Raw genomic sequence first — 16,078 nt, forward strand, 5'->3', positions numbered from 1 at the left:
GGAACATTAAGATTGTGTCAAAACTCATAGTTGTTCATCTTTATAGTTCAACATAGAGTAGTTTGAATCTTGTTTTCTTCGATAATAAATAAAGTTTATTTTTATAACAAGCTTCTTCAGATCAAGTGTTTAATTCCCGAAATGAGAGATATTCGTAGCTCAAATTGACTCATTCGGCCGAATTAGTAAAATATCGCCATATTTTCATGATTCCAGGCAATTCTGCATTATTTGGGCACTTTAGAACTATTTACAGTTGTTTTGAACGTTTTCCACCGTTTAAAGCTTATTTTGTCAAAGTAAGTCGATTTGAACAAATTTTGTGACAAACTCATCGATTCTGACCGTTTTCATTTTTCTCTGTGTGTTTTAGCCACATTTGTACGTTTTCTCGAAATGGGAGTTATTTGAAGCCCAAATTGACTCATTCGGCCGAATTAGCAAAATATCGCCATCTTTTCATAATTCCAGACAATTCTGCACTATTTGATCACTTTAGAACAATTTACAGTTGTGTTGAACGATTTCCACCGTTTAAAGACTATTTTGGCAAAGTAAGACGATTTGAACAAATTTCGTGACAAACTCATCGATTCTGACCGTTTTTATTCGTCTCTGCGTATTTTAGTTACATTTACAAGTTTACCCGAAATTGGAGTTATTTGAAGCCCAAATTGACTCATTCGGCCGAATTAGAAAAATATCGCCTTATTTTCATGATTCCAGACAATTCTACATTATTTGGACACTTTAGAGCAATTTACGTTCAAATAGAACGTTTTCTACCGTTTAAAGACTATTTTGGCAAAGTAAGTCGATTTAAGCAAATTTCGTGGCTGTCATCGATCTTGACTGTTTTCATTCTTTTCTGCTTGTTTTAGCTATATTTGCAAGTTTTCCTGATATTTTTGAGTTATTAGAAGAGTAGTTATGCAAGTCCGGTACGGTAGTATGTGCCGTTTTCGCACTCTCGATATTACGTGCTATTGCGTTATTTTTGTCGTTCCGTTATTTCTCTGCTCTGTGGGGGAATGGGCGGTTATCGTACCGTTAATTTATTGGTGTATTGCGAATGTTACTTTTTTGTCGTTACGTAAAGATTAACATGGAGTCTTATGACAGAAAGTTTGTCTTTACGTTAAGGATGACGTTATGTGTATCTCTGTCCCTCTTTAGGGTTGGGGGGGTAGGAGGAGACAGGAGCGTGGGTCTCCAGTGGAGACAGGTCCGTATTCGTGGGTTGTGCGCGTGTGCAGTGTTCCCCAAAAACTTAAATTCAAGTAAGTAAAAAAAAAGTTCTGTCCTAATATTTTTATTTCTTAGCACATTAGAATACTAACATAAGTGAACAATACTATAAACTAATATTAGACGTTTTTTGTAATACATTAGTACAATTAATACAATGATCCGTTGTACGATTTCGGAACCTGTGAGAATAACAATTTACATTTTTTTTCGATATCCGGTTAATCGTCCGTTGTATGACTTAAATTTGTTAACTTCAGTCGAGACTAAAGTGCTCGTAAGACTATGTATCAAAGCTGCTTAATAAAAATTGTCGTTTATCGTCATAAGGATTTAAAGCAATTTAATTTTGTTAAACACTATAAACTTCATGATTGTAAGAACGAACAGGGCGTTAGTCTACCGATGCGATTTTATAAGTTTTTAAACAGTCTATGTAATCGTTAAACGTTAATTTGTTCCGTATAATAGTATGTTTCACCCCTTTCGCTTTTTTGGTAACCTTTTCATCTTGAATCTTAAAACTGTACATTTTCGATCTAAGTCCTACAAAATGAGAAATGATTTTTCCATTTATCTCATCCTTCATTAGTCCTAAGACTTTTTTATTTAACAGAGGGATATTGTACTGATTATTAGCAGGATAATCGGAGGTATCAAATTTAGTTAGATCTCTCTTTATGACTTCTTCGTAAATGTAATTGCAATAGAGTTCGTAAATAAAGCTGTCAGTGTCCACGTATTATCGGCCACAAAAGTGGTCGATCATGCTAAGGTTCAAAATCACTTGACGCGTATTCCGAGCGAGACGCCTTATCAGTTTACAAAAAATGATCCACAGATCCAACAGACACGTGTTGAGCGAATAAATTTAGAATTTTACATCGAATACCAAGTTTGACGGAATATTTTCAGGATAATTTCAAATATATCAATTCGGCTAGTAATTTCCTACCTTTCACTTAACAATCAAGTGATTTTTATGTCGCAAAAGTTCTTTAGACAAAAGATGACATAAACAGCGTTTTCCGTAATGCATACGTTAAAAGGAAAAATTTCAAAATACATTTTTTTCGGAAATACAGTACGATCGAGAGAAAATAAACTTAAAATTTATATAAATAAATGACAAAATTAAAAATAAACAATTCTAATAGCGGGTTAATCCCCCATTGGCGTCAATGACGTCTTGTAGCCTCCGGTTCATTGAACCCACAAGGTTTTGACACAAGGGTGAACCTCTAACCGCATTCTAGATTTGGTTGCAATGTGCCACCAAATCTTCGGTAGTACGTTCATTATTATTGTGTCACCTTTGAACCATTAGGCCCCATAAATTTTCTATAGGGTTTAGGTCTGGTGAATATGCAGGCCAGGAAAGATTATTTATGTCTGGATGCTCGTGATACCAGTCCCTCACGATGTTTGCGCGATGTATCCTACAGTTGTCATCAACATAATTGATGACGGACATTTCTGCCACAGGATACAAAGTACGAACAGAAGGAAACATAACTTCATCAAGCATCCGAACATACTCAATAGAATTCGCCCTTGTTTCAAAACTTGCCAGTTCGCCGGAACCATCAGCAGACATCCACCCATAGAAGTTAACCCGTATTCGGTCGGACCTTCTGTTCGATACAATATAGCGTTCATCGTACTGAGTATTATGAGGTCGCCATAAATGTAGCCTGCCGTTTTCGCTTGACAAAAAAGTTTTTTCGTCAGCAAAAATAGCATTTGCTCGATCAAAATTTAAATACTCTTTTTCACTGTATTAGGACCATAATATTTAGCATCAGGAATTGAACCGATGAAGTTTTGATTTCTTTTAACGTTAAAGAAATGAGAAAAGTATCCTTTTTTTAATTCGGTAAGAGCAAAAGTTTTCGGAAAATCGGAAAGGGGAGAAGCAACAAAATTATGACTGTCAATAATTTTAATTTTTGGACCTACTTCGAGCATCATTATTTTAGTTCCATTATAAATTGTACAAGGCTTTAAAGAATTCTCAACTCAAAATTGCAATATTAATTGTGAATTATAAGCTTTAGTGTTGTGTGCAATAGCTGTGTAACCTACATGCTTTTTAGAAATGAACCAAGTACAAAATTCTTTATTTGTTTTAAAAGTGTGCCTAATTCCATTTAAATAATGTGCAATTACGCAATTGGCTTCATAGACGCCTGTTTCTTGTTGAGATTCGTAATCAAACTACAGTAGGCGCTCGATTATGTGAATTATGTAATTCAAACCGAGGGTGTTCATAATATCAAATTGTTCATATAATCAAAAGTATTTTATTTTCATGTTATGTACTTATTACATTTTACTAAAGTATTGTGTAATATGTTTTTGGACTTTTTTCGCTGCCAAATTATTTTGCAGTGCTTTGTCTCGGCACTTTCGTAGCACCAACAAGTCGTTAACTTCGAATATGTTTCTTTCCGCCCAACGAATAACCGTATTAAATGCATCCAAAGCTTCTGATGAAGTTACGACAGTTTTCTCTTGGTGAGCTTCATCTTGATCTTCATTGCTTTCCCAATCGTCATCATTAATGTCGCTTTGTGGCTCTTCCTCCAAATCCTCGTTCCATCTTTGAATCTCATCTTTAGAATAAACTACTTGTTGGTCAAGTTCCTTCAGTAAACTTACGACTTCCAACTCGGGCTCTTTAGTCTCACTTTTATATCGTTCCTTCAAAATACTAAGGGGAATATCCTCTTCAGAATATTTCTCGTTCTTACTTCCTTCAAAGTTGAGAATGTTTACAAAGCACTTCCTAATCGTATCAGCCTGAAGTCAACTCCATGCTCGAGAAAGATTTATAACAGCATCTTTAATTGTCAGTTCTTTGAGGAGTTTTGATAAGTTTTCAGATTTCGAAGAGACAATCGAAGATAGCAAACTTGACCTGTAGTGTAGTTTAGTAATACGGATCACATTTTGGTCCATTGGTTGTATAAGTGGCGTTACATTTGGGGGCATATAAAATGCAAAAATATTTCCATTGTTTGATCGTAGATTCTCTGCCGGAGGATGACTGGGAGCGTTGTCCAATAGTAGAATTGCTTTTGCAGGAAGCCCTACTTGTTTCAAATATCTTCTGACCTCAGGCACAAATGTTCTGTGGAACCAGTTTTCAAAAATGGTCGAAGTCATCCAAGCCTTTGCGGAATAGTCATAATCAACTGGAAGCGTAAAGTTCTTGAAACATCTCGGATTCTTAGCTTTTCCTATTACGAGCGGTCAAATTTTATGTGCTCCAGTTGCATTCGTACAAGCAAGAAAAGTAAGCCTTGCTTTCTCTGCCTTTCTTCCGGGAGCAGATTTTTCATCGCTTTTAACTAAAGTTTTATCAGGGAGTAATCTCCAGAAAAGGCCCGTTTCATCTGTATTGTAGATTTGTTCATTCACCAAATTTCCCTTTTCAATGATGGAACGCAGATCTTGTTTAAATGGTTCGATCATTTCAGGATTAGTCGACAATTTTTCACCAGAAATTTTCAGAAATCGAATGCCATATCTGCGTTTAAAATTTTGTAGCCACCCGTCACTGGCAAAAAACTTCTCCTTTTCTTTTAATTCCCCGTATAATAACTTAGCTTTGGTTTTTAACAGTTCGCTTGTAACTGGTAGATTTTTACACCTCTGTTTGCAAAACCATTCATAAAGTTTTTTCTCCATTCTAGGCATCTCACCTTTTTTCAATGTTCTTCTTTTAAATTTTTCACACGCACATTGCTATGTTACTTTCAATATGTTTAATTTATTTTTTTTTATAGCACAAATTGTAGATTTTGCGACACCATACTTTTTTGATAAACTTGTAACACTCAAACCATTCTCTAAACTTTTTATAATACCGCTTTTTACTGATAAAGTTAACACTTTTCGCTTCATAATGATAAACTTTGCATAAACTTGTAATGTGCATCTGTCGTGGTATACGCAAACCATACACTGATGAAATTAACCTTTCGTCCCTTTCGAGTCTTTCGACATTTTCGGGGAAGTCCCTATTAATGTGGGAAGGAAAATGTTACAGGTTACCACTTTAATAGTGCTTATTGCCAACTAGTATTTTTGTTCACTTAATCGAGAGCAACGCTGTTCACTCTATAGAACCTGATGTTATTTGAAATAAGTGTTCATTGTAGCGGGTAGTTCACATAATAGGGTGTTCATATAACCGAGCACCTACTGTATATGTATTTTTCCGTATAAGTACAAAACTTACTTTTTTTGTCAGCTTCTAGTTACATTATAGCAACATATAAGTTCCCATATAATAAATTACGCCGTAAATCTTGCTGACAATGTAACAATTTTCATATAAATAAGAAAATGTTCTAGATTAGAATTAATTAATATCTAATATTGTTACTGTTGTTACCATTAAGTTAGAAGTCAGTTGTAATAAATAAAGTTTTTTTTTTAATAAAGAAGAACGTTACGAATTGTTAACTTTCTCCATTACAAATACAAGGCTGTTTACAAATACCACCCTTTTGCATTTTTTGCTGCATGTTGCATGCGTGCACTGCAGTATTGTCATACATTTTATTACAATTGAAGCACTTTCCTGAACCACAATTATGGTATATCCCCCTGATGCGAATTTTATTACATTCCAAAGTGTTTTTTCGTGATTCGTGGTACCAAGATGTTGATTAGACGTGGCCTAATTCTTGATACGTCTAGTTAGCAATGGACTGAATGCTTGCGAAGGACCACCCTGAGTTCGCAGTCTCAGAGACACCGTGTTCGTGCAAATGAAGAAAACAAAAACCCTTTTTAACGGTAATTAAGGTTTATTGTTCACCACCAATTTCGAGTAATTTAGCAAAGGAGTAACAACTTTTCGTGACAAGTAAACTAGTATACTAATTAACTGTGTATAGGAATCGTGAGTAAAATAATCGCGTATGAGTAACGTGCAAAGTACAGAGTTAACAGTCGACGGAGACGCACAAGAAGAGGCGGATTTTTCTTCTTGCAAAATCTTAAATACTAAAGTTAATGGTAAGCGTACATAGGCGTATCAGAAACCAGGAGGTCATCATCGGCACTTCTTCTAGATTTGTCCTTGTAACCTGCCTAACTTTAACAATATAATTGGGTTTTATTTGAGGGCGGTTAAGACCAGAATCGAGAACGTGTCTAAATTCTAATACGCACAAAAGGTCGGCGAGAGTTCTATTACATAGCTAGTCTAAAATCAAACGAAATGCGGACTAACATCTGGTCATATGGGCAAAGTGGCAAGAAAAACTAGTAATGTTCATAGGCGTAGCACACGGGTTCCTTACATATTAGTCACAGATTTAATACTAGGCTTATGAAGAATACAACTTATCGAACTAATAGATTAAATTAATTATCGGATATTCTGTCCTCTACACAAGCCCTAACAACTTAAATTGAAAACGTGATTCATTGGTAATGGGACATGGCGAAACCCGAGATAGGGGACACCAAAATATGACGATTGGACGCAATATGCCTTATATCAATGTTGCGCATTTCAGAGTTACAGGGTGTTAAAAGTTAAAATTTTATTTTAAAATTCCTTAATAACTTTTTGTGTTTTCATAGCATTAACACCAAAATCGGTGTACTTAGGTTTTGTAAGATGCCAAATAAGGATTTTGATTTAATTTTTACGAAATGTCTAGAGGGCGCTAGTTACAACCCATCGCTTCGATATATTTGGTCATATTTTTTTATGAGTGCAACTAAGGTCAAATTTTATTCAATGTATTAAAAGAGCATTTATTTTTACGCAAAAAAAGTATTCTTATTCAATCCCGATATCTCTCTTCGTTTACGAGATTTTTACCAATAAGCTAATTCGTGTCGTGCCATTTCAAATCCTCAAAAAGGGAGGTGGCTGTGATTCACTTGCATAGCAACGCATTACTTAGCCATTATTACTTTAGCTTTTCAAAGTAATTAGACTCTTTTCTTGTCATTTGCTCATTTTAAGTAAAAAATAGTAATTTAAAAGTAAAAATGCCAAGGCATAATGACTTTTCCTTTAGTGAGATGCGCGATATGATTTGTGTTTTTGCTCAATTGCATTTTAACGGTCGTGCTGCAGCACGTAGTTATTTTGAATTATATCCCAACCGACAACAACCCAATCACAAATTATTCAGAAACCTGTACAATCGTTTGGGAGAAACAGGCTCTTTTCGCCCTCAAAGCCAAAACAATGATGCTCGAAGGACTATCCCGGTTGAACAGGAAGAAGAAGTTTTAGTACGATTTGCTGAAAATAAAATATTAAGTACACCCCGGTTAAGTGCAACGTTGGGAATGAGTCAATCGTCTGTCTGGAGAATTTTACATAAAGAAAAATTCCATCCATATCATTTAACACCTGTTCAAAATTTGCTCGTTGAAGACCGTTCTGCTCGTTTAAGATTTGCTCAATTTTTGCAAGAGAAACAAAACGAAGATCCAAATTTTTTGAACAAAATTTTATTTACTGACGAGGCAACTTTCACACGCCGTGGAATTTTCAACTGGAAAAATAGCCATTTATGGGATTTTGAGAATCCAAATACTGTACGAGAAACACATTTCCAATACGAATTTAAGATAAACATTTGGTGTGGTGTAATAGGTGACTTTTTTATTGGTCCTTTCGAACTTCCAGCCAATTTAAATGGCCTTCGGTATTTAAATTTTTTGCAAGGACAACTTAACGAACTTCTCGAAGATGTTCCATTATATTTACGTCAAAATATGTGGTTCATGCAAGACGGAGCGGCTCCACATTTTTCTCTCCAAGTACGCCAACATTTAAACAATGTTTTTCCACATCGATGGATCGGTCGTGGAAGTGAATTTCCGTGGCCTGCGAGAAGTCCAGACCTCAACCCATTGGACTTCTCAATATGGTCAAGTATGAAAGCAATTGTATACAAAGGGACAATTAATACTCGCGAAGAATTATGCCAAAAAATTCAACAAGCAGCTGATGAAATTAAGAAGAACGTCGATATACAATTTAGAATAAAAAGATCTTTGAGAAAAAGGTTAGTAAAGTGCATTGAGGTGAAAGGTGGTCATTTTGAACATTTGCTTAAATAAAACTTATTTTTCACTTGTTAATGGTTTTTCATTTGTTTAATGCGGCAAAATATTTATTTGAAAATTAATAAAACCGAGTTAAAATGGAAGGACACGAATTAGCTTATAGGTAAAAATCTCGTAAACGAAGAGAGATATCGGAATTGAGTAAGAATACCTTTTTTTGCGTAAAAATAAACGCTCTTTCAATACATTGAATAAAATTTGACCTTAGTTGCACTCATAAAAAAATATGACCAAATATATCGAAGCGATGGGTTGGAACTAGCGCCCTCTAGACATTTCGTAAAAATTAGATCAATAGGTGGGCTGTTATACCCCACACCCCAAAATACCACATTTGGCACCTATTACCAACTCAAATTTTCCAAATCCCCAGGTACCTATCTAGCCCCCAATCACCGCCAAAGACCCATCGCACTTATATTTTCGTCTCACCCAAACCATTGGAAAAACTTTTAAACAAAGGCATCAAAAACCTTCTCAAATCCCCAGGTACCTACCTGGGGAAAATTAAAGAAATTTATTCCGAATTTTTTTTTATTTCCCCAAAAAAGTTACTTTGCACAACATATGACGAGTGAGAGGAAGACGTTTAGGTGCATATTTTGTTAATATGGCCTCGAAGAATGCAAAAACCAAACTATATTTTAAATGAAAATTTTTATAATAAAATATGCGTCAAAATGATTTTAAAGAATTACGTACTTACTTGGTAAATTAACAGCGGAAAGTATTGATTGCATCGTACATAACATTACAAAAATGATTGCAAATGAGTGTTACTTTAAACTTTAAATTAAAAAAAATCGAAAGAGAAACTATAATTAAATTTATATCAATGAATCAAATAAGCGTTTACAAAAATCCAAAAAAGTATCCATCTTTGTTTTCTTCCGAAAAGTGATTTTTCAAAAGTATATTGTTACTTTTAAAAAACAACCAAAAGATTGAAATTATTATTTCTTGAAAATGAGTAAAAAAAACATTTTATATAAATTTTTATTGTTAAAGTAACTACACGACATATATATTCTAATCAGATCTCTGATTCACTGCTGCTGCTGCAAAAAATGTAATAATTAGTACAACATAATTTAATTAAGGTAAATTGCTGATAAAGTTTTTTACCTTAGGGCATTAATATCTACTCTGAGTCGATCCTGTTCTTCCTCATCCTTGAAATGGAACACTACTGCACCGCTGTTATTTTTCAATATGAGTTCCACCGTTTTATTGTAGCGTCTATAGTTTTGGATATTTTTGAACTGAATGTATTTCCGTTCGTCACCATCATAATAATCGATGTGTAAAACCTTCAAATCTTTAACTACTACTATGTGTACTTCTTTCAATGGCTCATCTAAATATTTCACAACAACATTTTTGTGTATACCCTCTATAGTTTTTTTCTTTCGCAATGGACGTTGCCTAAATCAAAAACAATGTTTTAAGATAAAGCGAATCTGGCAAACATGTTTTATGCAAATATTTGCGAAAAACCGGCGTTTATAGTTGAGATAAGAGTATGTTTAAACACATGATAGTGCAATTCATAAATTATGGTCAATCGAAAGCAGTTAATATACGGTCTTCGACCTAATAGGGCTTGGTCTTGGACGAAGCCCGTATATAAATAAACGTGTCATCTTTCTTCACACTTAAAATAAAATAAAACGTAATTAATATTCTTACTTGAGACGAATAATCAAATTGTCCATGAAAATTCGCAAAGCAGAATAATGCAAAACTGAACGGTAGACTGATGACCCTTAGTAGATAGCGACGAACAGCTGTTTGCTAGTTTTTCTGTTTCACATGTGCATGCGCGTGCTACAGTTTGATATTCTATTAAAGGTCGTAACGCTAAACACAACTTACGGCGGATAGATGGCGCATGTAGTATTTTATTAAATTAATCTTCTAAAAATGAAACTTCTTTGTTACTAAATTAACTATGAATACATTTAAAATTCTTAGTTCTTCCTTTTATTGTGCATATTTGATGCTTAGTTACATGCAAGCACATTTGTGGTTTGGTTTTTAAATTTTTAATTATTCCCTCAACTTGTTTTTTGGTTAAATTATCATTTTGATATTTATCATTTAAATTGTATATGAATTTGTCAGGTGCCTGTTCATTTTCTGATTGATTATTCGCATTCGTAACCTTCTGACTGTTTTAATAGTCTCAATTGCTCACTTTGTTCGCTTTTCATGATCTCTTCGTTACTGTTAATTATAGTATCAGATGTTTTAGCATCCGAAGGAAGCCTCTGGCTTCCGTTTCATTATAATCACACTGTGTTTGCGCTTCAGTATACGAGCGTAGTCGAATACTATGCCCTAATAGGATGCCTTCAGCATTCGTACTAGTATTAATATGCATTTGTTGCATTTGAGTAGTAGCATTTTTAAGTTCCTCTTTCAACTTAGTTACAGGATCTTTTAGTCCATGTTTATTCATCATGTATTCATATATCGATTTAATTTGATTATAAATTCGCAACACATTCGCTCTAGAAGTATTATATTTACGTCCTATTTTTGTTATAGAACACTTTTCGTACTCAACTAGTTCGTAAATTTTTAATTTTTGTTCAGGATTAATTTTAATATTTATTTATTAATATTAAAATAAAATCTATACGGGCGCGAAGCACCCTAATAGGATACCTCCGACATCCATATAACATTAACAAAATACTGACGGTATAATTGTGTAACGTAAGTGTAACACTAATATACTTAACAGATTAAACTCACTTCAAAACATTAAATTTCCTCTTTTAGCTTTAGTATTTTGTGGCACCAATTTAAAAAGCATTTAAAAAACAAAGATACACGAAGCAAAACTGTCCCGGCACCCAAGGTTGAATCGAGTTTGCAAAATGAAATTCATTTATAAATTTTCGATTTCAATTGTGAATCGCAGAATAAAACCGGAACGTTTTTTCTCATGCATTTTAGGTTCCGCATAGGTTCGCTCTTGGAGCGAACCGTTACATTCAGTTGCCTACATTAGAGAAACAATTTTCTCACAAAAGATACACCTGTGGTGCACGTAATTTAGTTAATTAGTTTATTTAAGTAGTTGTCAAGATTAAAATAAAAGAGTTCCTTACAACATTCGCGATCATCAACATCTTTTAACCACACAAGGACACACCTAAACGTCTTCCCCCCACTCGTCACATGTTGTGCAAAGTAACTTTTTTGGGGAAATAAAAAAAAATTCAGAATAAATTTCTTTAATTTTCCCCAGGTGAGTACCTGGGGATTTAAGAGGGTTTTTGATGTCTTTGCTTAAAACTTTTTCCAATGGTTTGGGTGAGATGAAAATATAAGTGCGATGGGTTTTTGGCGGTGATTGGGGGCTAGGTAGGTACCTGGGGATTTGGAGAATTTGAGTTTGTATTAGGTGCCAAATGTGGTATTTTGGGGTGTGAGGTATAACAGCCCACCTAGTAGTTATCTACTTGTAATTGTATTTAATTTTTTTTTGTGTAATTGTCCAAACTTTTTGTCAAAGTGACATTGTTAACGCTGTGGATTGCAAACTTTTTTTCTAGTTACGTCTCCGAGATTTCGTGGTGTTTTCACTTGTAGCATTTTCACTATATGTGTTTGCATTGAATTAATTCCCCTTGGGATTAAAAATGGGAACTAAAAGCCCTATAGATTTTTTTTACTATACTATCACTTGAATATATTAATAATTAAATTATTATTTTATCACTTTTATCAAAATTGATTATAAATAAATCAAGTCTTAATCCTTATTTTCATTAATCCACTCAATGTAAAATGACACTCTAGTAAATGCGGGTGGCCACCCCACTTCGCACCCGGCTGAAGTTCCAAACGACGTTATCCCTACCTGAAAAGGTGAGACTGCCGAATACCACTCAAAATAAAAATTTAAGAGTCTCATTACCTGCACTCCATCTACAATCAAAGGCCCACCAGAATCCCCCCTGCAAGTGCTCTTCTTCTTCTCCCCAGACATGCATATGTTCGTCGCAACAACGTGCCCCATGTAGGCCAATCTACAGGCTAAATTGCTGATTATTCTATTAGTTGTTTCTCTTAATACTGGAGAAGCTGAAGTATGGTCATCTCCTGGAAGACCCCAACCTATGACCAGACCCTCTTCTCCTAAATAATTAATGGAAGGATCCGATGCCAGGGGGATGAATTTGACAGTTTCTATAGCACCTACAGTGGTGAAAATCTGAATTGTGAAGGTTGAATTTTTAATTTACCAGTCTCTTGAATAGTTTCAAACAAATGTATCAGACCAATGTCGTTTTGTAGGGTGGAAGGGTTCCAATCAGGATGCAAGGTGAAAAGGTGCCCTAAGACCTCTTCGATGTCTTCTTCTTTGCTTGGAGGCATATTATGAGCTCCAATGTATATGATAATAGGGTTTCCATTAGATCTAGAGTGCAAATATTAAGTATTTATTGTAGATATTTGATATTACAATATCCCTTTAAACTTACAGGTAGAGGCAGTGAGCAGCGGTCAAGATGGTTTTGGAGCTTATGAGTGTGCCTCCGCAGAAACTAGAGCCGGTTGAGGTTGTTACATAAATTCCTACCTGAAATATTTTAATTGTCTCAAGGTTTTTACAATCTAGACATCCTCGATTTTTACATTATTAGCCAATTCCACAGAAACGATGTAACTAACGTTGCTAATAATGCAATTTATAAAGTGACATTACTAGTAGGTAATTTAAGTATTTACCGAGACTAGATTTCCTTGATACTGGGGAGTAGCAAAATTCACAGAGTTATGTGAAAAGACGTGACGAAAAAAAATGACGTCAAACAATCGCGTCACTTTAACGTTATTTCTTAGGGATTTGCTTCTGTCTGTGAATGACGTCAAAATGACGTAGTAAGCACGATATAAAGCAGCAGTGTTACGTATAACCAAGGCACCGGGAATAACTGATGAGAATAAGACGAGATTAGTAATGTTGATCGAACGATTGTTTAGTTATGACAACTTGAAGCCATTAACGGTAAATTAGTTCTTGATTCTTTATTAATAGAGTTAACTAATAAGTAGGTGCTAAGGGGGATTGGTATAATCCCCCTAGATTAACGTCAAAATGAGTTATTATTTATATTACTGCATAGTTACACATCACCTCGACTTCATATGGGGATGCTGTTTGAGTGATTAGCATTTAGCTAAAGTTCACAGATATTGTGATCTCAGTAAAGTAATTATTGTTAACTAAATGTCAATACGGCTATTTATTCATACCAAATTCGATCTGTTTTGGAAAACAGCGAATCCATCGATAATCACTTCAAAATAACGTTATAGGAAGACTAACTAGTTAAGTCACGTTTATAACGTATCCCGTCAGATTAACGTTAATATGACGTTGTTGCTAACAATATGAATTGCAGGAAGGTTCACTAGGTCCATTTTAACGTTATTAGCAAAGTATTTGCTCCTTACTTAAACTTAAGTCTATTGTGTTCGCTGATAGATATTTCTCAGGAAGTTGTTAAAGCATAGTTGTCTGTTTCATAGTATTTTTCAATAATATCTATATAGAACTTCCAGATATAAGTATCTAATATATCGCCGGGGCTGACGCCAAATTACGTGATCTACCAAAATTCTATTTTGCAAAAATGAGCAGCTACTGCACTTTCACGTCACTCCACGTACAAAATTGAACTTTTCATTTGATTTTGTTTATCACAAGTATTTTTCTGTAATATACTAACTTACCTGGTAAGGTCTGGAATTGGGTTCAGACTCCCATCCACCTCCACCAATGCGCAATCCGGAATCGTTGTAATTCTGGAAAAAGGCCGTATCGAAAATGTTCCCGTATCTCGGGTCTAGTTCCATGTGGCCAGGTTTAGCGTTTTTGACAATTTTGTCTATCCATTCCCGAGAAACACTAGCGAAAACCAAATGTATAGTTAAAAGAAAAATTGAACACCCCGTAAATTTGCCCATTTTCCCAACCAAGTCTCTTCAGACAAATAGTGATTTTTTCTGTCGTTAAAAGCTTTTATAAGTTTACTTAATATCAGCTTAAAGGTTTAACGAATCGGTCGTATAAGAATTTATCTTAGAATGTTTTATTTATGGCAGAAAAGGACAATAATCCTGAAACAGGGGCATTTTTGTAATGTTTAAATTTCCTTGAAAATTTTTATTTTGATAAAGCGACTCTTAATCTATGAGTGATTGTGTTAGATAAACATTTTTTTAGATAAAGTAAACAGTTATTTTAAAGCTCTGGTTTATTAATGGGTATCCTCAAACGGCTATATTTGTATAATAATCGCATATAAAAGCTGTAGCTATTACCGTCATCGAATCATTCAGCTTCAACACGTACCTTGCAATATTGTGATTCCTAAACTATCTCACTCAGCTGACTGCAGTCTGGACTAGAATAATTCCATGCCAGACCTACTATGGAAGCTAACCGATCTTTTAGCCCTTTTCATCCTCTAAGAACCCTTACATTAGTATTTTTTGTAATTTTTGGTTTAAGCGTTCAGAAAATCTAATTTTAAGGACATTTTGGGTTATATGGAAAAAAAAGATTTTTTTTTAATCTTAGGACTTGTCTCTGGGTTAAACATAGTGGGCGGCCAATTTTCCACCTAAATCCGGCAGGATTTCAGCAGGTTTATAGTGCACGCTTGCGCCCTTCGTCACCCGGCGTTACGGTTCAATACCATTATCGTAGGTTTTTCCTCAAATAAATTCATTCCCACTTCCCTGAGCTTTCAATTTCAGTATGTGTGTCCATCCAGATTTTCTGGAAGCATTCCCGTATTGAAATGTAAATTAAACATGTACAGGGGACGTTTTTTTTATATGGATTTCTATGGGAATACGTAAGTATAATAGATAGATGAAATTTCATGGCACATTCTCAGGTTCGATTTTGGATAAAAAATTTAAGATAGCATCGTTTCACGGCTAACTTGATCCATTTCGATATACAGGGCGATTTGGAAATTTGATAAATTGTGGAACTCGGTTACCTTTTTAGTTTTAAAAAAAGCAAAAATGCTATCCAGAATATTTTGTAACGTACAATTCAACTTCGTTACTTCTTTTATATCGTATGCTTTAGCTACAATATATAAAATAGTACAAGTCCAAAAAAAGAGACTCCGGCCGTGCAGGCACGACAAAAAAAAAACATCGGCCATAATCTATGAGAGTAATATCTGGAGATCGTGCTGGCCAATGCACTGGTGCATTTACCTATCATTCGATGCATTTGTAGGGATATTTTTGACGCAGCCACATTCTAGAATTTTTTGAAAAGTGAGGAGATGCACCATCATGCTTGAATCACATACGTTGTCTTGCCGAGAGGAGAATCTCATCTAAAACTTCATTGAAATAAATCTGGAGAAAGTTCCAATAATTTTTTAATTACATTACTGATAGAATAGGTCGTGATAGGCCTATTCTGTCTTACTGAAATAAATTCCCCAATTTAACATCTGACTGAGAAAATGTTCCTTTTCGAAATTGCCTCTATCAGTGCCGATTAATTTAACGCTTTAATTAACACGGTTTCATTAATTACGAACATCTGAGCGGCCCTCGGGGGAAATGTAGGTAACTTAGACGATACCATGTCGTAACTTAGTGAGGTGTAGGGGTCGTTAATAATTTTATTAGAAAGTTGTTTAGTATCACAGTTTTATAACCG

General features: G+C 34.7%; 3 protein-coding genes across 3 annotated transcripts; all 3 read right to left on the minus strand.

Moving 5' to 3' along the window:
- Window positions 1-3,573: 3,573 nt before the first annotated feature.
- Window positions 3,574-4,725, minus strand: LOC136409065 (jerky protein homolog-like). Its single transcript, XM_066390349.1, has 3 exons — window positions 4,536-4,725; window positions 4,147-4,445; window positions 3,574-4,050 (listed from the first exon to the last, which is right to left on the minus strand). Exons 1-3 carry the CDS (start codon window positions 4,723-4,725, stop codon window positions 3,574-3,576), a joined length of 966 nt encoding a protein of 321 aa, XP_066246446.1.
- A 4,340-nt stretch (window positions 4,726-9,065) lies between these two features.
- LOC136409205 (uncharacterized) lies at window positions 9,066-10,142 on the minus strand. The gene is made up of 3 exons (XM_066390572.1): window positions 10,051-10,142; window positions 9,487-9,786; window positions 9,066-9,419 (listed from the first exon to the last, which is right to left on the minus strand). The coding sequence occupies exons 1-3, from the start codon at window positions 10,074-10,076 to the stop codon at window positions 9,395-9,397; spliced, it is 351 nt and encodes a 116-aa protein (XP_066246669.1). The 5' UTR covers window positions 10,077-10,142; the 3' UTR covers window positions 9,066-9,394.
- A 1,893-nt stretch (window positions 10,143-12,035) lies between these two features.
- On the minus strand, window positions 12,036-14,388 carry LOC136409198 (brachyurin-like). The gene is made up of 5 exons (XM_066390560.1): window positions 14,116-14,388; window positions 12,861-12,958; window positions 12,621-12,796; window positions 12,293-12,564; window positions 12,036-12,235 (listed from the first exon to the last, which is right to left on the minus strand). The coding sequence occupies exons 1-5, from the start codon at window positions 14,347-14,349 to the stop codon at window positions 12,128-12,130; spliced, it is 888 nt and encodes a 295-aa protein (XP_066246657.1). The 5' UTR covers window positions 14,350-14,388; the 3' UTR covers window positions 12,036-12,127.
- Between the last annotated feature and the right edge of the window lie 1,690 nt (window positions 14,389-16,078).

Source organism: Euwallacea similis, chromosome 5, assembly GCF_039881205.1.
Source record: "Euwallacea similis isolate ESF13 chromosome 5, ESF131.1, whole genome shotgun sequence".
Classification (NCBI taxonomy): Eukaryota; Metazoa; Arthropoda; class Insecta; order Coleoptera; family Curculionidae; genus Euwallacea; species Euwallacea similis.

What these genes read in the sequence shown, in the direction of transcription:
- LOC136409065 (XM_066390349.1), bottom strand. Translation starts at nt 4,725, where the DNA reads ATGATCGAACCATTTAAACAAGATCTGCGTTCCATCATTGAAAAGGGA. An exon ending in AAGGCTTACTTTTCTTGCTT is followed by an intron (nt 4,446 to 4,535) that starts GTACGAATGCAA and finishes TTACGCTTCCAG; the next exon opens with TTGATTATGACTATTCCGCA. An exon ending in CAAGTTTGCTATCTTCGATT is followed by an intron (nt 4,051 to 4,146) that starts GTCTCTTCGAAA and finishes AGTTGACTTCAG; the next exon opens with GCTGATACGATTAGGAAGTG.
- LOC136409205 (XM_066390572.1), bottom strand. Translation starts at nt 10,076, where the DNA reads ATGGACAATTTGATTATTCGTCTCAA. An exon ending in AATTTGATTATTCGTCTCAA is followed by an intron (nt 9,787 to 10,050) that starts GTAAGAATATTA and finishes TTTTTGATTTAG; the next exon opens with GCAACGTCCATTGCGAAAGA. An exon ending in GTAGATATTAATGCCCTAAG is followed by an intron (nt 9,420 to 9,486) that starts GTAAAAAACTTT and finishes CATTTTTTGCAG; the next exon opens with CAGCAGCAGTGAATCAGAGA.
- LOC136409198 (XM_066390560.1), bottom strand. Translation starts at nt 14,349, where the DNA reads ATGGGCAAATTTACGGGGTGTTCAATTTTTCTTTTAACTATACATTTG. An exon ending in CCAATTCCAGACCTTACCAG is followed by an intron (nt 12,959 to 14,115) that starts GTAAGTTAGTAT and finishes AAAATATTTCAG; the next exon opens with GTAGGAATTTATGTAACAAC. An exon ending in TGAAACTATTCAAGAGACTG is followed by an intron (nt 12,565 to 12,620) that starts GTAAATTAAAAA and finishes TAGGTGCTATAG; the next exon opens with AAACTGTCAAATTCATCCCC.